General features: G+C 38.4%; 1 protein-coding gene across 10 annotated transcripts in view; it reads left to right on the top strand.

Annotated features, from left to right (window-relative positions):
* Positions 1-20,313, top strand: part of CHN1 (chimerin 1) — a 199,665-nt gene extending 179,352 nt beyond the window's left edge. For 6 of the 10 annotated variants that reach the window (XM_077957229.1, XM_077957223.1, XM_015110400.3 and 3 more), the window contains 5 exons: positions 7,392-7,565; positions 8,284-8,361; positions 10,764-10,901; positions 17,923-18,028; positions 19,427-20,313. In XM_077957229.1, the coding sequence (XP_077813355.1) occupies positions 7,392-7,565; positions 8,284-8,361; positions 10,764-10,901; positions 17,923-18,028; positions 19,427-19,598 (668 nt within the window). In that variant the 3' untranslated portion in view covers positions 19,599-20,313. The remainder of the gene's footprint in view (positions 1-7,391; positions 7,566-8,283; positions 8,362-10,763; positions 10,902-17,922; positions 18,029-19,426) is intronic. The other 4 variants (XM_077957227.1, XM_077957224.1, XM_077957225.1 and 1 more) reach the window with 1 other exon arrangement.
* Positions 20,314-21,093: the final 780 nt, after the last annotated feature.

Below are 21,093 nucleotides of genomic sequence, written 5' to 3'. Positions count from 1 at the left end.
TGAGACAGCTTGGTTTGTTCTGCCTTCTTTTTTCAAAATCCACCAAGGCAAAAGAGAGCTTGTCAGGAATGTTTAAAGGAGGGTTTGCCAAAAGCAGCAATTTTGTAGCCCTCACCACAGCCCTTTTTTAAACATCATGTAAAGGTATTGGGTAATGTTCCAACCACCAGGCTGGCAAAGTTGCTGTAGGAGTCAGACTAAATCCAGCTAATACCAGGCAAGCTGTCCCTTCAGGACTGAAAACGCTGGCTTGCTGCTAAGCACACCACAGTGATAAGGACAACTGAGGGAGCAGCAGGGACAATCCTGAGAATGCTAATCATTACATTACATGGGCTATTCAAAACCACGCAGTGCAAGGTGACATCGCAGGCATTACACAGTCTGACCCACTGAAGTCACCCTTCCTGTAGCCTCCTCTGAAGTGAAGAAAGTGATGTTGCAAGGGCATAGCTAACTGCAGATTGGAAACGGTGCTCCTCCGGCTAGAATATTTATGACCCGAGTAGGTAGCCTTTAAAAATCAAGTTCAAAGGATGGTCGTTGTTCATTTAGAATAATTCCTTTGAATAGTTTTCTTTTAATTTATTAAAGGAAAGCTGATAGGTTATTATGTAATCATTGAGACTGTCGAACATTTGTCTTTAAAAAAAGATTATTCCAGCAGCGTTCCTGAATTGTTTTCATCTTAGCCTTACCAGAATATTCTAAGAAATTAAGAAAGATAATTATTTCAAATCAGACATGTCAGTTTAATGTGGGTTGTTTATGAAAGTGACTTCCTATTTTCAGTGTATCATTATCTTTGCTGCCTCCAAAGGGAAATGGCAGGAGTTTTCCTAATAGTAAAGTGTAAGTATTTATTACTTCAGGTATACAAGCCCTTTTAGGTTGAAGAAAATAAGTGGAAGTAATGTTTTTTATTTTAACTACGGTTTTGATTGATTGTACCTAAAGAGTTACGTTTGTCCTTGTAAGCCAGTGAGAAATTGGTAAGACTTGCTTAAGTTTCGTGGAGTCCCTTTTAATTGGAAACAATATTTTCATCAATATCCCAAAGAATAAAGCATTCTGCTTAATTTTGCTTATGAAAATAATTCTGATGCATATTAAAATACAAACGATTCCACTTTCCTGGGGGAAAAAAAACAGATACGTTTCAAAACAAATTTTTGCCATTATTTAAAATATGAACATTCAGAGAGAATGATTATAATTTCAAATCTTAACGTAATTATATTATCCTTTAATCCTGTCAATAGAATGTAAATATCAGCTATTCCTTTCAAAAAATTGATTTCTGTGCTCTCTAGATATAAAACCTGTGTTTTAGCAAAATCAAGCCCCAGAAGATTTGAAAGTAACCTAAAGTTGGTAGTCTAAGTAATAGAAATATTTTTAAGAAAGTATAGAATAAAATGTGACTTGAATTTTTTATTCCTCCTTTCATATGTTTATTCTATGCTTATTAACTTGAGAAATTGGAAGAGAGAAATGTGGTTTAATAGTAACATAAAAATAACCTACCAAACCAAGAGATTCAACAAATGAAATCATTTATGGACCTTTGATTACTATTATTATTTGTAGTATAGAGCTTCCCTGAGAGAAATGGAACTATATAAGAGTTATGTGACTTTAATAAATAAGTATGAAAACCAAATAAAGCCTTAATGGCAAGCTGAAATCTTGATATACTGTTAGTCCCTGAAGCAGCAGTTTTCAGAGCAAGCTCAGGGCTAGTGAATCGCACTGTGAATGTAAGTGTATAAAAAGCAGATTTTAATGACTTTGCCATCTTTGGCAAAGACTTCATATCCAGTCCACCAAAAATTTAGCCTATGAGATATATTGTTAAAATTGAGCATAACATACTAATATTTTCACATAGTTTTATCTTATTTAAATAAAAGAGAGAACATCAGTTTAAAAAACATTTCCCTCCTCTTAAATACCTAAATCTGAGCTCACTCATCACTTTATCCAGTCTTCACTGAGTCACAAATAAACTTAGGAACCTGCTGATGTTTAAAATGGGAGATGAATGCTGGACGTGGTAACTCACACCTATAATCCCAGAACTTTGGGAGGCCAAGGCAGGTGGACTATCTGAGGTTAGGAGTTCAATACCAGCCTGGCTGATATGGTGAAACCCTATCTCTACTAAAAATACAAAAAATTAGCTGGGCATAGTGGCGCGTGCCTGTAGTCCCAGCTACTCAGGAGGCTGAGGCATGAGTATTACTTGAATCGGGAGGCAGAGGTTGCAGTGAGCCAAGATCGCGCCATTGACTCCAGCCTGGGTGACAGAGTGAGACCCTGTTTAAAAAAAAAAAAAAAATTGGGGGATGACTCCAAACATTCAAAGGAAAAAAGTCAATACCAAACCATTAGTGCCATTCAGATGTTTTATGTATATGCATCACAATTTTACTTTTTTGCTTTCTACTGGATTTTTATACATAGGGAAAGAATATAACAAAACAAGTTTTATCACTGCATTTTAAAAACCCTACCAGATCAATTATATATATAAATATCTATAAGGGGACATTTGGGTAAAATATAGCAGGGTTTTTTAAACTCAAATCTATACAATGAATAATGAGTACAATATACATTTTTGAATAAGAGGTTGAAAATAGCAAATTCATCTTCAATAATGGAAAATATAACCACGAGTACATGATATACTGTATGGTATACGTGGGGAAAAGTGGTGTGTATGACCCAGTGGGAAGAGGACAGGCTGGGAATCAGCAATCTAACATTTCAAAGTCAGTTCTAGCACTTTCTGGCTGAGTAACCTGAACAAGTCATTTAGCCTCTCTCAACCTCATTGTCTTCAGCTTGAAATGAACATATTGGGATAGCTTTTTACCAAGAGCCCTTTCTGACTCAATCTGTGACCTGTGTGTATTACACTTAAAGTATGAAGTATATCAACACTATTATTAGATTTTGAAGCTTGTTGAATTTCATGCTTCTAAAACATTGTTATAAGAGTTCTTCCAGTTCTGGACAAGGTGGATAAATATGCTTTTATTACTCCCGATAATTATAACAAAAGGCACTGGACAAAACATATACATCAACTATCAGAAGACTGTAAAAGTTGAAAGGCAGACTAAGCACCTCAGGATTCCACAGCCTAGCAGTGAGTTCTTTGGTGGCTAATTTTGTCTGTTTTAACCTCCAATGCATCCCAGCCTGGTCACCAGAGAAGCCCACGAGCCATAAATGCCAACTGGCAGAGATTAAAAATAATCCCCAAAAAAGGCTGTTCTTTCTACCTAACGCAGTGGGAAAAGGGCAGCCCAGCAACACAGAAACCTTTCAGCCATACCTTCCATTCTCTAGGTAAACAGAGACCCTTCTGCTACACCTTGTCAGTGGATGCTGCAGCAGCAGAGTCTGTAGGTACAACCTAGTTTTCCACCACTGTCTTGCAATAGCAGTGGTGCACTCTACTGCAAACCTGTGAGTGGAATCCTAGCTTCCTTCCATTCCTGCCTTGCAGAAACTGGTATCCCTCCTTTGCTGAGCTTGAGAGTGGGATCCTGACTTTCTTCCCCACCCTATAGTAGAAGCAGCACCCTCTCAGCCCAAGTCTATGGGGAGAGCTGTATCTTCATCCCTAACCTGCAGTAATGAGGCAGCTGAGAGTGGTGAGAACTCTATCATCTATGCCCACCGTGCAGTTACATGTAAAATAGTACTATTCCCCAACCAAGTTTGTGGGCACAGCTTTGACTTCAACCCTACCTGCAGTACTCTCCCTCCCACCCAGTGCCACAGAGAATGTGGAGCAGAGTCCTGCCGTTTGAGTAATAGACAAGTGGGGCAGAAACAATAGCACTGCAGTAGTATTAAAAAAAACTTTGTAAACTAGGTTGACATTTGGATCACGGGCTACACAAGGGCATTCTAAATCCAAACAGATTGACTACAGGCTACAATTTTAAAGATTTAGTAGGAACGAGAGTCAAATAATACTCAAAATATCAAGGATACAGTTCAGAATTACTCATCAAAAGTTACTCTGGAAATAACAAGGAAAATCTTAAATAAAAAAGGACAATTGACAGACACCAATAACTACAATATCTGTGTCATCTTGATGTTGCTATCAGACAAGAAAAGCAGCTGTCATAAAAAATGCCCCAACAAGCAATTATGAACACTCTTGAAACAAATGAAAAAAAAAGGAAATATCAGAAAAGAGATAGATATTAGGAAGAACCAAATAGAAATTTTAGAACTGAAAAATATAATAACTAAAAGGAACTCACTGGATTATGGGCTCAGTAGCAGAACAGACATGACAGAGTGAAGATGAACTTGAAGTGAAGATCAATAGAAATTATCCAAGTCAAACAACAAAGAGAAAATATGTAGTTTTTATTTATTTATTTATTTATTTTTTAAGAGAGGGTCTCGCTCTGTCATCCAGACGGGGGTGCAGTGGTGTGATCATAGCTCACTGCAGCCTTGACCACCTGGGCTCAAGCAATCCTCCTACCTCAAAGCCCACTGAGTAGCTGGAACTACAGGCACACACCACCACAATCACCAATTTTTAAAAATTTTTGTAGAGACAGGGTCTCACTATGTTGCCTAGGCTTGTCTCAAACTCCTGGCCTTAAGCAGTTCTCCCACTTCAGCCTTTCAGAGTGCTGGAATTATAGGTGTGAGTCACCATGCTTGTCTTAGAAAATAGATTTTAAAAAGTGAACTGAGCCTCAGAGACCAGTGGGACCATAACAAAACTTTTAAGCATTTGTATTGTTGGAATCCCAAAAGAAGATAAAGAATGAGAGGCTGAAAAAATATTTGAAAAAATTAATAGCTGAAAACTCCCCAAATATGGCAAAAGCAGTCAAGAGAGAAATGATGCATTACTTACTTGGGGATCCTTTTATTGAAATGAAATACATTAAGAACAGTGTAGATATGGAAGCATCTGTATCCCCAGTTATCCAGTTCCTTTTTAGGACCTGGCCTTCACATCTGACAAATATGAAATTTTTAGCCTTGAGTTCAACTTAGCTTCTAACCTTAAGCTGATTGACAACCTTGAGGTACTACATAGAAAAAGCCTCTCAAAGTGTTATTTCATTTTTCTAAACAACAACATAGTTATGGTAAACACAGTTTACTACAGGTATGCATTTTACATATATTAACATTGAAGCCTCACATGAACTCTAATAAATACTATTATTGTTCCCATTTTACATATCTGAGGTACAGAAAATTTGAGCAACTCACTCAAAATCACATAGCTAATAAATTCTAGACTGAAGTCTAAGTTATAAAAGTTACCCAAAACATTAAAATATTCAGGAGACAGGAGATCTTTTAAGTGGACAGTTGGTTTGCCTTATGATTGAATCAGATCTCTTATGTATTCTCTAATACAGAGATAAAGAAGAATTTGGGACTTGGTTCTGAAGTCATTTGGACATTAATGATATGGAATAGTGTTGGGTCATTTGTTCATATAGTGCAGATTGAGCTGTTTGTTCTGGAAGCCATTCTGTATTCACAAGCTGACGTTCCTTAGGGGTGATAACTTTTGGCACCATTAGCACTGGTGATGCCATCTTCCACACATATGCAGAGACCCAGCTTCACTTGACACCTAGCCTTTCTTTGTACCTGGAGGTGTTCAGTTCATATGAATTCTTTCCCTAGAGTTGCCATAGGCCTTAAGTTCTTACTTCAAGTTGTCAGTGTCTACACATTTAATGAAACAATGATATTGTTTGTAAGTTTTGGCTAATTTTCCTTGTCTCTGTTAACTGTTACCACTATATATAACTAGATCACAGCTAATAACTTTTACCAAAAGTCATGATAATGATCACCAGCATTTGTCTAGCATTTTATAACATTCAAAGCACCTGAATGCATTGGCTCATTAATTCTCATAACAATTTTGTGAGGTGAATATTAGGATCCCTTTTCTGCCAGAAACAGCAGGCAAAACTGAATGGCATTGTACAATTTTCAAATTGACTTCCTTAAGACCTGGATATAAATCATATATTCGCCACTTGGACTGGATTTACAAGAGGTCAACATCGAGTTTTTATGAACTTAAAAACAAATAGGTTATGGTCTTTTAAAACATAAAAATGACATTTATTTTAGTTGAATTATTTAGGTATGGTTTCTCACTCTGCAGTCTAATTTAACAAAATATTTGTATTCCTCTCTACCCCATCTAAAATGTCTTTGTGCTTTTCTTGTTGAAAAATAAAGATTATTTTTAATAATCTTTATTAACTAGAAAATGTTTGGTTTCTGGCATCTTAGGAGTTATACAATATTAACTAGAAAATGTTTGGTTTCTGGCATCTTAGGAGTTATAACTAAGTAAAATTACAAAGCAAAAGAGTAACTTCAGTAGAGGCAGTATGTGTCTAGGTGTTAAAATTGTAGACTGACTCTAGGGGCTTCCAGATAGCTGAACATGCGGTGGTTCCTAGAGGGTGATGCACCCAGGGAGGGCTGGAACCACCACGTTCCTTTCCCCATTCCTCATTCTGTACATCTTTTCAGCTATATCCTTTGTAATTAAACAGTAAACATTTTTAAAATGTGGACTCTAGAATCATCCATAGGCTTGAGTTCTGCTGCACTGTGTACTAAATGCATGGCCTTGGGTAAATTACTTATTACTTGTGTGCTTGGTTTTCTCAGGTATAATATGAGGGAAAAAAGTACCTGTTTCATAGAGCTTTGTGAGTTTAAGTGAAATAATAAATGTAAAGCACTTAGAATAGTGCCTGGCACTAGTAAGCCCTCAATAAATGTTAGCTGGTAATAGTATAGCAATAAATAATAGTTACAGCTATTTCCAGCTACTAGAGGAATTTATATATTAGTTATCATATATATAGAGAGGATTACGGATAGATATAAACCTGAGCAGCACCATTTTAAGAGGGCCCTGGATACTCCTACTTTTGGAGGTCCAATTCCACTATATATCACATATACTTAGAATACAATTATACCCCACATTAAATAAACTTTTTATGTAACTTTAAAGAAATGGGTTAATTTTTTATTGGCTATTTGACATATTTTGTGGACTTTGAATTAAACACTTACTAATTTTGATTTTTCATTGTATTCTCCTGAGATCATATAGCAATTAAATGATGAAGCATGAGCAAGAATTCTGGTCTCCTGGCTTATAACCAAATCGTTCCAAGAGAAAAGATGAGAATATTGTTTTCCCACCCAGAAGGAACTGCTGGAGTCTAGTCCACTTTAAAACCTAATTCAAGCTGGAGTGCCTTTTGCTCAAATTAACACTCCAGAATGCTCAAAACTCTGAAAATAATATTGAATGTTTCCTTTCTTTATTCTTTTCTTAGATTGTGGTTTGAATGTTCATAAGCAGTGTTCCAAGATGGTCCCAAATGACTGTAAACCAGACTTGAAGCATGTCAAAAAGGTGTACAGCTGTGACCTTACAACGCTCGTGAAAGCACACACCACTAAGCGGCCAATGGTAGTAGACATGTGCATCAGAGAGATTGAGTCTAGAGGTGAGGCATTTGCAGTGTGGATTGCAGTGGTCTCCTTTCACTACCAGTACCAGTCCTGATGCCTTTTGGGTACCTCATTGCACAATACGGTTGTCTTCTGTAATTTGGAGGGGAATGGTTTCATATGTCAAATGATCTCAAAGACTGAAATGAATTAATTTAACAAGTAATTAAATAGCTTGATTTCAAGGTACATTTAACCAAGTATAGCAAATATGCTTATATAAACATATATTTATAGATGATGCTTCCAGTCTGCAAAAGTTGACAAAGACAAATTCATTTTTCAGTTTTTATATTTTTCTTTGGTTCAAGAAGCAAAAGTGTAAATGCTCTACTGAAACTATCTAAAGCCAAAAACAGAGCTGCATCCTAATTATTCTTTCCCACTTGGGAAAAACAGGCCTATATTTTATCTTAGTCTTCTGTTATGTAAAAGAATTTATGATGTAATTGGGGTGATGAATTATTTCCCTTAAGACTTAATATATTTGACTTAATTAGACCAAATGATGAGCCAGATGATATTCAGGTGACAATAGGTAAGAGTTAAAGAACTGTGTGTGAAATCATTTTATTTTGGGAGAAGAGTGTGAAAAGATTTCTAAACATGTATATTTTATTTCTTCTGACACATTACCTCCCAGCTTAAAGTGTGAAAAGTTAAAATCTGAAGAAAAGACATAATTCAGAGAAACTAACTAGTTTTATTTGTCAGGTCTTAATTCTGAAGGACTATACCGAGTATCAGGATTTAGTGACCTAATTGAAGATGTCAAGATGGCTTTCGACAGAGGTATGTTTTTCACAATGTTCCATAACTTAAGACAATAATACTCTTTGCCAGATTTTTTATGAGGTATTTTTTGCATTATTTTTTCTAAATCATCGATGATTATTATACCAAATTTTAAAACTTAGCTTATAATTTTTTCTTTTTTGTGAGTTGTAATTATTAAACAGTCAAATTTCAGAATGCAAAAGAAGTATAAAATAAAACTATGTTACCAATATTTGAGTATCCAAGGCTGGTCCATGTTCACCAAAATAGAGAGCAATTACATTCGCCAAAAACCATAGAATAAAGAGTAGGATCTATACCATTACAGATCTCAGGCTTCTTAGGCTTGAGTTAACCCACCTCACCCTGCCTGTCATCCATGCCCCCCTGGCATCTTCATCACCATCTTCGATGAGCTGAGACCCAAGCCTGGACTCGTGTGTTGGGGCCAGAAAGCTGAAAGCAGCTTTAGTGGCCTTCCATGGGGCTCCCATCCGCCACTGTAGGAGAAGGGGCCTAGTCAAAGAAAAGCTCAGTGGAGCTTAATTTTCTTAGCTAACATTTAAATTAAGATTTGCTTCCATGGTTCTCCAATTTGTCTTTGCTTTAAGGACTAGAACAAGGTGGTTCCAAAGAAGACCTGTAGCCTTGAATACAGGAAGTAAAGGAGTAAGAGTTAGTGATCTTTTAAAGAACCACTTTCCTTTGCAAGTACGTATTCCAGTTCTATCACAGAAACCTCTCCCTTTCACAGACCTCCTGTAAGCAACAGAGGCAGAAAGCAAAAATAATTAAATATTCATTACCAACCTGAGGGAAACAAGGCCAGCCCAAGTACGTGATTAAGAGCAAAGAAAGGGAGGTGAAGTAATGGTGTATTCACTCCGAATAAGCATCAGGAAGAGCAGTCCTGAATCCCTGACAGGTTGAACGGGAGGAAGCATCTCTTTACTCTGGAAGCTCTACAGCTGAGCATGTCCATTCCCAGCCTCTGGCTACGAGTCTCAAAACTAAATTCACACTGACAAAGAAATTGAATGTTCCTATGGACCCCAGAGAACAAAGAAATGGCACAGTTTCCTCTATTGAAAATATAAGACAACCATTTTGTGACCTGAAAACACCAGTAACAGATTTTAAAATTCATGGAGAGCTCACCTTGGCTCCCTGTAGCCACACTGCTGGGGGCCAGTCTTTGGCCTCCCAAGGCCAGATCTTGCAGATGAGTGTACCAGCACTCATCTGCAAGATCTGTAGGAATGATGCAAAGGATTTTAACAAGAGTTACAGGAAGCCAGTGACTCAGATCATTAAAATCAGTTCTGTATATAAATACTGCCCAATTCCATGCATGTTCAAAGGAATAGGATATCAAATAAACAGAGCAAAATAATTTGGAATAATTAAGGATGATCACTTCTGAGAGACATAAACCTCAAGTAATGAGATCCAAGAAAGAAGACAATATCCTTAGGATGCTGGAATGAACTCATTTAAGAGCCAAGGTAAAAAGGCAAGTTTGGGAAAATCTTCCCCAGCTTAGTCACTGAATGGAAAGCTGACTACTCTGACATCAGCAGCTGCCATTATACCTCTGCTACATTTTGTCCTTTGGTGGAATCACAGATACTTATGTGTACAGTGAGAGATCCATGGTCAAAGCAAATAAAATCTCATGAGCTTTACCCCAGAAGAGCCCCAGTCTGGTGGAGGCAAGAGCAGAAAGTAAAGAAACAATCAGGAAACAGATATTATAGACTGTGCTGATATGGTATAGCCCTACTTAGAATGTAGTACGTAGATATCAGATTCCAGGATTTGTTTGCATTATTTCAAAACAGAAAATAAGTAAATAGATAATACAGGTGGAAGAATGTATTTGTGTATTTGTGTATACTTACTAAAAAGCAGGTTTTAAAAGAACCAGTTTAATAACAACATACATAGGAAGCCCCGGCATGTTACTCTTTTAGGCTCCTAGCTTGTCTAAATCTATTTTCCATTGATTCGTTAACTCAAAAATATTAAGCAGCTACTATATGCCAGGCACCATGTTCTTTACTTTAGATACGATGGTTAACCATGTACGCTTGGTCCTTGCACTCATGGAGGGCTCACTTTAAATAATAATCACACAGTAGCTATTGATTTTATTTTAATAAGGGCTATAAAGGAAAATATTAGTAACTGGGGAGCTTAACCTGTCTGGTAGGGCAGGTGAGGCATGCTGGAGATCAGAAGAGGCTCTTTCACAGAAAATTAATCATTAATATGTGACATGTAGCACACTAAACTTTATGTTAAAAACTGAAGCATTGCTAATCTTTAAAATCTGATTTATATACAGATATGTCTTTCATTAAAACAGTGCTGTGAATCCAGATATTTATTTTTGTTTCTTTCAACATCCTTAAAAGATGGTGAGAAGGCAGATATTTCTGTGAACATGTATGAAGATATCAACATTATCACTGGTGCACTTAAACTGTACTTCAGGGATTTGCCAATTCCACTCATTACATATGATGCCTACCCTAAGTTTATAGAATCTGCCAGTAAGTATGAATGCATGTATTTCAAATAACCTGACAACCTCCTCTTGGTAATCACTCTTCCTGGTTTTCTGGTTAACTTGAATGCATTTTTGAAATATTTCCCCTTTGCCTCTCTCTATGGTTAATATACTCACAAGAATTTTGCATTGTTCTGTAACGTAGATTATTTTATAACTTAATACCATGAGAAGCTTCTTTGTAATGTGGTAAACCTCATTTTCCAAAATAAGGCTTATACCAGTGCTCTTTAGACGTAGGCCAATGCTTTTGTAAAATAAAATAAAAATGAATAACTGGAAAAGTAAAATTAAAAAAACAAAACCAGGCCGGTGGTGGCTAATGCCTGTAATCCCAGCACTTTGGGAGGCCGAGGCAGGCAGATCACCTGAAGTCAGGAGTTCAAGACCAGCCTGGCCAACACGGTGAAACCCCATCTCTACTAAAAATACAAAAAATTAGCTAGGTGTGGTGGCGCATGCCTGTAATCCCAGCTACGCAGGAGGTGGAGGCAGGAGAATTGCTTGAACCTGGGGCGGAGGTTGCGGTGAGCCGAGATTGCACCACTGCACTCCAGACTGGGCAACAAGAGCAAAACTCTGTCTCAATAAATAAAAACAAACAAAAACCCAACTATCTTTTATTAAATTCAGCAAGCATAAGATTTCTGTCAGATTGCTATATGTTTCTAAATTCTTATTCTCAGTTTCTGTACTCATATAAGTTAATGCAGACTATTAACAGCAAACTGGCACTGGCCCACAGATCATACTTTGAAAAGCACTATTTTATATCAAGAAGTTTTTTTAAATTCTAGTTGAAATGAAAATGAGAAAAAGCAAAGGTTTATTTGTCAAAGTTTATGCTGTAAAAATCGTACCTGTAATTCACACTTCATTTTTTAAAGAAGGGAGTTCTTAATGGTTTTAAGTATTAGCATTACCAGTTTTTTTGGAAAAGATAGGCTATTTCTGTCACTTTGCTTTTCTCTCTTTAAAACCATATGTTGTCTTCATCTTTAAATGATAACATCACTTCCTTAGTAACACTAATTTGCTTTTTGACTTGGGAATTTCATGAAGTACAGTCTTTCTTTGTTCTAAATTTTAGTTTCCCTTTCAGGGCTTTTATGGAGGATTTTTGTGGTTAGTTCCATGAAGCCCTGATTTCTTGTGGGTCAGCTCAAGCTCCCATGTAGAGAACAGCCATGAGAATTACACTGAATTCTTTCAAAGCATTAGGTTAGAAAGCATGACAAATTCTAGGTCTCTTATGGACTCAGGGCTGATCATGAAAATTTGTATGAGGGATCTCACACATCCTTGTCTCATGGGGCAGACATTTCCTCTCCAGACGGGTAAGTCTCTTTGCCACTCATCTAGAAAGCAACACACACACACACACACACAGAGCCTGTGAAAAGCTGCGCGGTCCACGGTGTGCTGTGATCCCCAGGACTCTGATCCCACTGAAAGTGGGTGAGTTCCCACTCTGTTGTTGCTTGGAAGTAAAACTGAAGCTTGGCTGTATGCCTAACTCCAGGGCACACGATCAGCAGAGGACAAAGCAGTGATGCAAACCCAGGTTCTGAACTCCACATACCGCCATATCTAGGAAGAAGTAAAAGCCAAGCTTCCTCTTGGATTTTGAGGCCTTTGCCCCCACAATTCCAAATGACCTCTCCTTTCCTCACACCCACCTTAGCTGCTGAAAAAAATCTCTTTTTATTGTCCTTCCAAATCATTTGTCATCACTGCGGAGTTTGTTTCTGAAACAGCCTTCCCGTCCAAAATTAGCACCCCTTATCTCACCTCTCAGAGAACTCTGGAAACCACATCATAAGAAAGAAACTTTTGGAAATCAAGGTAGAAATTTCTCCTTATAATTTCAGCTATTTGGATGTCTTGATTTATGTGACACCAAAAACCCTGGCATAATATTGATATATAATATAAATGTTTGTTGTACATGTTTGATAGCAATATCTTGTTTGTGGAACATTGTGTCCTTGTACACTCTCTTCTGGCAGTAGAGTAAGTTTCTTTCTTTAGATGTGCAGATACAGCCATTCTCTTAAAAGGCAGATAAGAAAGATGAGAGAAATTAACATTTATAGAGCATAGACGAGGTGCCATAGACGAGCACTTTACATCCATGATGTAATTTTAGAAAGGAGGAGATGTGATGGAGTATCAGTAAATTGTGTAAGGTCACATTGCTCACTAGGGGAGGTGGCACTGGCATTCACACACATTTCCAAGGTCAGAGCCCTTGCTTAACCCACTCTGTCACACTGCCTGGCTCACTTGATAGAACAGGGAATGAGACTTACACAAGGGAAGGAAGGAAGGAAAGAACCCCTTTCAAATGAGAGACAGGGTTAAATGATCCTTCCTAATGCAGATAAAGTCTCCAAAATTTTTTTCTCTCTCAGCTCCTAAAAATGTCTCTGGCGTTTATTAGCATCCTTTGCCAACAACAAAAAAAAAAAAAAACAGAATTTACATTAAACTTTTCTTCTACAAAAGCTGTTTGAGCTCTGCTTTTGCTGCCTTCTTGGAGGAACCTGCAACTTTAAAGCTGGAAGGGAGTGACCGCAGGAAATGAAAAAAGGAAAGCAAGGGTGGAGAAGGCCAGATCATCCCATGCTACAGCTGGAAGTTCTTCCAAAGCCCCTGGAAACTCCATGATAAACCCACCTGAAATCTGGGTTCACTAACCCCCCCGTTCCTCATTCCCTCTCCCCATCAGTTAAGACATTGCTGCCCTAGGATAAAAAGACAGGTGCTTCTCACAGAGCCTCCAGTAACCCAGCATTATGGATGCTTCCTGGTCACGATGGAAACAGCACTACCAAAGTTGCGCTCATGGTAATGAGGGGAGAAATCTTCCTCTGGCCAAGGATTCTGAGAGCTCTGTTCCCAGAGCATCTTAGAAAAGCTACTTGTCTCAGTGTGTAACCTTGAGTGAGTCAGATCAACTCAAATAAAACCCAGGGTTCTTGGTCCCAAGCAACTTAAAATTTCTGGAAGAGAAGCCTGGGAAGGAGAACTTGTTAGTGTTTCCTCAGCCCTGCCACTGAGCCACCCCTTTTGCTAAGTTTTAATCTTCTTGTATTCAAGTTTCTCTATGTAAAATTAACTAGACATACTGTAGAAGAGCTTTTAATTAGATCTTTATGGGCTTAGAGTCTTTATTTCCTTCTCCGACAGTGTTCACATTTTCCAGATCCTTCCAGGCTGTCCTCTAATGGCATCTGCTCTTCCCTGGACCTCTCAGCTGCAGACCGTCTTTTTCCTCTGATTCCCATCACCTCTAATTGGATATCTTTACTGCCTCCTTCCTTCATGCTGGAAGGTTATAATTACGTTTTGTCTTCCTACTTCACAGGAATCCCTTTTAAAGGGAGGAGTTCTCGCTCATGTTCCTTTTCCCACAGTACCTGTGATAGTCCCTTACTTACATAATAGGTGTAATAAATATTTGTTGAATAAGTCAACTTATTTTATATTGAGAACTGTAGGATGTTAGAGTTTGAACATATTCTAAGGGGTCATGCAGCTAGACTCTCTTCTATAAAACATTCTTTTTGAAATATTTAGTTCCTGCAAGCTCACTCACTGCTTCCAGAGGCAGCCAGTTCACTGGTGGACAGATGTAACAGTCATGAAGCCCTTCTGTGTACAACAGAAATCTGCCTATTTTTATTTAATAACTCCCTCCCATTAGCAGTGTTCTTGGCCTCACCCTTTTCCATGTGTATTTTGTATATTTGACAATTGATGGTCATTCATCTCTGAATACATTCCGTTTTGTCTATTTCTCTCTTAAATTATGCTTCTTACGGCTAAAGAGTTGTGTTCTCTAAAAAATGGTAATGGGTAATACTTTAGTAAGTGGAAGAAAAGGAGAAATGAGTTCCAGGGAAGAATGTCTGCCAATTTGATCTCAGTATATTCAGTGCATTTTGTCATTTGTTTCCAAATGTATATCTCCAGCCTGGAGATGTAAATGTCCTCTCCCTGAACACCAGATTAATCCACAGTCAGCATGTTCATTTGAATGCCTGACAAACATCTCAAATGGAACTTTTCTCCACCAAACCTCCTCCACCCACAGTCTTTCCGATCTCAGTTAACAGAGGCCTCGTCCTCGCAGCTGCCAAAGCCAAAAACTCGGATCATTCATGATTCTTCTGTTTCTCATACATCCTTCGTCAGGAATCCAATGAACTCCACCTTCAAAATATACCCAGAATCCAACAAATTCTTATCACCTTCACTGATACCCGCTGGTCCAAGCTACTGTCATTCTTCACCTGGATGTTTTTAATAATTACTGGAATGGTCTTTCTGCTTTTATTCTTTGCCTTCCAGTCTGTTTTCCATTGGCCAGCCAGAGTACAGATAACTGAAAAATACATGTCAGATCATGACCTTTCTTTGTTGCTAACCTTCCCATTTATCTTAGTAAATGCTAAATCCTTAAAATAGCCTGCATTGCTTGACATGATCAAGTGCCCTGTTGCCCTTCTGACCATACCTGCTAATATCCCCCTCTTCACTCAACTGGCAGCCACAATTGGCTCCCCGCTTTTCCTCAGACATTATAGGCATCCTCTCCCCTCAGGATCGCTGCATGGCTGCTCCTCCACCAGCGCTCTTTCTCCAGATCTCCACATGGCTCATTACCATTGAGGTCTATCCTGACCACACCACTTAAAATTGCAACGCCCCAATACTTCCGATGCTTTTATCCTGCTGTATTTCCCATCGCACTTGCCTCATTCCAATCGTGTAACTATAATATGTCATATTCATGGTTTATTGTCAGTCACCCTCAGTAGCAAGTAAACTCGCCATGCACAGATTTTTTTTTGCTCGCCCGGTAACACTGTCTCACAGTTCTCCCTACAGAGATTGACTGTGGAAATTAAAAGGAAACGGTTATTCTTTAATTTCCAGATTTGTGTAGTTTCAAATTAATTTATCTTATAGTAAAAACTAGAGCTGGGTGCAGTGGTTTATACCTGTAATCCCAGCACTTTGAGAGGCTGAGATCACTTGAGCCCAGGAGTTTGAGACCAACCTGGGCAACATAGTGAGACCTCGTCTCCAAAAAAAAAAGAGTAACATTTAGCTGGACATGGTGGTGGCAACACCTACAGTCCCAGCTACTTGGAAGGCTGAGGCAGGAGGATCACTTGAGCCCAGGAAGTCAAGGCTGCAGTGAACCATCATCATGCCACTGCACTGCAGCTGGGGTGACAGAGCTGTCTCAAAAAACAAACAAAAACCCTAACTAGTGATTGCTATAGTAAGTGGAGTATTCTTTTATTCTAGAAATTCGATGATTACATTTCAGTATCTGAGCTGGCACCACTGTTATAAATTGGCACTTTTTAAAGGCCCCGAAGTTCAGAGACCATACATCATTTATCATGGCAAAAAGCAAATCCATTCTTCATTCAAAGAAATGAGCCAGGAACTATGAGGAAATTTTGGGTAGAGATTGTAAAATGGTCAAAATTTGTTTGAATTAAAAAGCTTCAGTCATTGTTCAGTTTCTGAAATTTATCACATCTGCTTTACCAATGCTAGGAAATTTTCACATTCATCTTACACCAATTTTTACCTGACTTCAATTCATTACCATTGAGTTGGTTTGTTTTATAAGTTGGAAACACTAGGATTTTTGGTCTTGTGTCTTGGATGTTGCATTCTGGTCAGATGTAGTCTTCATAGCATTTCAAGGCCGCCATCCTGATTAGGACTCAGCAGCATGTAGTCTCATTGAAATTACCTTGAAACCCAATTTTTTTTCCCCCACCAGATGGAGTCTTGCTGTGTCACCCAGTCTTAGAGTGCAGTGGCACAATCTCAGCTCACTGCAACCTCTGCCTCCCAGGTTCAAGTAATTCTCCTGCCTCAGCCTCCCGAGTAGCTGGGATTACAGGCACCCACCACCACACCTGTCTAATTTTTAGTAGAGATGGGGTTTCACCATGTTGGCCAGGCTGATCTCGAACTCCTGACCTCATGATCCACCCGCCTCAGCCTCCCGAAGTGCTGGGATTACAGGCGTGAGCCACCGCACCCGGCCTAACCCAACTTTTAAAAGCACCCCATCCTTTGACATTTGAGTAGAAGCAGGAATGTACTGTGGTGCTCTTTTTTTGAGATTACAGAATTCCAAATATGTTGTTTTCAGTTATATAGATGACTAATGAATTGAATGCAGTCTGACCTCAAAGGAATGTGCTGGGGTTTTGTTCATTTGGAACTAAAACATTCAAATGTAGATGGTTCCCTTCAAAATTTACACCTTTGGAAGAGTCACATTTATTTCAGGGCTCCCGCCATCAGGCAAAACACTTGGAAGTGCCTTCAAAGTCTGCCGTGCATTCTTCTGAATGTCTGAGTCATAGAAAATTTTGCATTTTGAAGGTAGATTTGATTTTTCTATACAAAGTAATTTAAAATTAAACATAATGAATAAAGCAAGTAAATGTTGGATGGTACATGTTTTGGTTTAAAAAGAAAAAAGTATGAATATCAATAAAACTTTCCTGGGGTCAGAGTGGGTAATGGAGTGACATGGTTAGTATACCATTTCTGAAAATGGATATTTTAAGCAGTGTACCATCCCGTATTATTCTAAGGTTACTTCATTTGCATGTATAAGTTTTTATCTGTGTCGACATGTCTGAATTTTTTGTAGTTACATCCTGTATTCAATGTCCAATTTCTGAAGTTGTCAGACTCCAAGACACTCAAGTGACAAAATTAGATTTTCCCTCCATCCCCAAAAGTCCAAGTAAATAGTGTTGCCACATTGAAACTAAGAGCCTTTGGAAATCTGGACTTGAACCTTAAAAATAATTTCCGAAGCTGTTGGACAAGGAATTATAAGAAAGCATTTCTTACCAGTTTCAGAGGATTATCACAAGAATAGAATTCAGTGAACCATTTGTATCAATTTTGTGTTAATGCTTTTCTTCTTGGTATTCAACTTGCCATTTTAGAAATTATGGATCCTGATGAGCAATTGGAAACCCTTCATGAAGCACTGAAACTACTGCCACCTGCTCACTGCGAAACCCTCCGGTACCTCATGGCACATCTAAAGAGGCAAGTTACAGACTTTGAGTCTTATACTTGTATTGCATCCAAATTTTAAGGACAAAATGAAATGAAGGGTGAAAGAAAGGACAAATGATCTATTGAATGAATAAATGCATAGCTATATTGTCTTTTGCGAAATTGTACTAGTTGAGAAGGAATGCTAAAAATATTTTACACTACAATGCTGAGTACAGACTTGATTATGTTATAAATGGATTTGCAGTTTCAGTATATGTTTGCAGATATGCTAGAAATACCAATATTCTGCCAAGGACGTGCACTAATTTTTGTGGAGAGAGTTGTGGCTGCAGAGACCTTTGCATAATAAAGCAAGAAGAAAGCAACTTAGAACTTGCAAGGCAGCTCACTTTTCCTGTCTTATTGCTCCAAAAAAAGCACTTCAAACTTGGTGATGGGATTTTTTGATTATTGAATTAATGTTGCCAATACTGCAAACTGATGTAAAAAGTGGTACAGTAAAGAAGTAAGGGATAAAGGGAGGAAAGAAAAAGTATTTCAGTTAGTTGTGGTTTGATGTTTTCAGGCGATTGATAGTCATGCAGTTTACTCCCTTACTCGGTCACCCTTGGTCTCTATCAGTTGAAGCAAAGGTTTCCAGATTATATGACCAAGTTTTGGTAGTTTTAGGTTTTCAAAATTTAAAACCAATCAGAAACAAAAATACATTTGTGGCCAAAGGCATGAGTTATACAAAAATGATATTTTAGTCACTCATGAATGTTTAAATTTTTCCTCTCATTTAAAACCTTTGTTTAATGTGCTTACAACTTCACTTATAAATTCAGGTTTGCTTCCTATTGGGATGTAATTAAGTGTTCCACGCTAAAACAAAGGACTAACTCTCAAATGATATTCTCTGTGCTACTGTGCAGTGGTAAAAAGCATATAAACACATACCCTCCCTGACGATGCTGCCTACCCATAGCCATTGCTTATTACTGTCGCTGCTGTTCTCTCCCTAGACACTTATTCAACTGTCTACTTGTAAAACTACTCTATAGCAAAGACAGCCAGAGTGAAGGGAGAGTGGGTGGATTAAATCAAGGTGACCCAGTTCCTTCTCAGCTATTTGCAAATGTAGGTTTAGAACTATAGGCTGTGGGCTGTGGGCTGTGGGCTGTGGCAGGAGGATCCATAGATAGAACTGAATCCATACAGTCCAGCACATTAACACAGGCTTGAGCCTCAGTGATCACCACAAGTTTAAATTATCTCTTAACATCGTTTACTTTAGGGAAAGTCAGTACTTTGATATTAGAGAAATAACCTGTTGATAAGTAGATGCAAACTTTTATTGTGAATCTTGTTGTTTTAGTGTTCAAGCACAATGAAGAACATATGGCTTACACAAAGTCATTTATTCCTGGTACTTGCATTTTTCAGAGTGACCCTCCACGAAAAGGAGAATCTTATGAATGCAGAGAACCTTGGAATCGTCTTTGGACCCACCCTTATGAGATCTCCAGAACTAGATGCCATGGCTGCATTGAATGATATACGATATCAGAGACTGGTGGTGGAGCTGCTTATCAAAAACGAAGACATTTTATTTTAAATTTTTAATTTGAGGGGAAAAGAAATGTTTTACAGATGAAGGAATGTTTTATAGTAATTTAATTTGCTCCTGTAGCTGCATTATTTCTTGGTTAGAGGTTTGGGCATATAACCAGATTAAAGTGAAGGAACTTTCTGTTGTTTTTGTAGCACCGCTCAGCTGTCTTGTAAAACAGTGAACACACGCTTTCCGGTTCTAGTAATCCTGGGTGTTTATCACGTTCAGAGAAACTCAAGCTATTGCATGATTAGCCCCCTATCTGGCAAGGAAACCCCATACAGAAGAAACAACAAACCTGCGCCTGCACCGCCTCTGCGTCCTGGGTAGTCTGTGCTTGTAATCCAGCATGTTTCACAGAGTAAGCCTGTTGTGACTTTGCTTTTGGGGTCTATGTCATTGGTTTCTGATGCTTGTACAAACATGCACACACAAATGGATAAAACAGCACCTCTGGCTGTTGCATTACCATAGACCATATCACATGCCTACATTTTGCAAATGATTTCTGGTTTCTCTTAGTTCTTCTCTAACATAGTACTTTCTTTCCAGCAAAAGCAAAAGGTGTTTTCAGATTTGTTACTTTATTAAGTTATCCATACCAATAAAAAGTGTACAACACAGCATTTTCTGTTAAATTATTATTGGTTTTCAGTTGTAATTTTGTATTTTTTCTGGCATGCATTTATTTATTAAATTGGCCTTTAGAAATCAAAAATATTGATAGCTTACTTTTTTCTGGAAGAATATTCGGGAAAATGTGTTTGGCCAGTTATTAAATACCGAGTACTTCTTCTGACCTCTTTTGTTTACTGTTAAAAGTGATAAGCTCCTAAAATAATCATTTAAAACTGCTTACAGTTAGAACAACCATTAATTATATTTATTTTTCTTCTTGTATTACTCTGGCAGAAATCTAGAAAATATTTTCTTCACACTTTTTAACGAGGGGTTGGGCAGGAGTTCCTTCCAGAGCTCTCAGAAGAAGAAAGAGGCTAACTAAAAAGAGTGACTTCTTCTAAACATTTGATTTGTCAAAAATGTACGACATCAACATGCATTGAGCTGACACGGCTGCCTGAGAGATAAGCCCCAGAGGGCAGCCTGGTGGCCAGAGAAGGGGTCTGCAGCTAGGGGCCAGGAGCCCGGATTCTGGGCCTGGTACTGTCACTGGCCACCTGTGTGGCTTGGAGCCAACGTTTCTGTGCCTATCAGATGAACGCCCTTCTAGAACAAAAGTTCCATCCTGCTTTCAGATTTTTAACAATAAAAGACACATGTTCAAACTTTTAAGATTATTCCAGCCGGGCGCGGTGGCTCACGCCTGTAATCCCAGCACTTTGGGAGGCCGAGGCGGGCGGATCACAAGGTCAGGAGATCGAGACCACGGTGAAACCCCGTCTCTACTAAAAATACAAAAAATTAGCCGGGCGCGGTTGTGGGCGCCTGTAGTCCCAGCTACTCGGGAGGCTGAGGCAGGAGAATGGCGTGAACCCGG

Source organism: Macaca mulatta, chromosome 12 (assembly GCF_049350105.2).
Source record: "Macaca mulatta isolate MMU2019108-1 chromosome 12, T2T-MMU8v2.0, whole genome shotgun sequence".
NCBI lineage: Eukaryota > Metazoa > Chordata > Mammalia > Primates > Cercopithecidae > Macaca > Macaca mulatta.
This window is presented reverse-complemented; position numbering and strand designations above follow the sequence as displayed.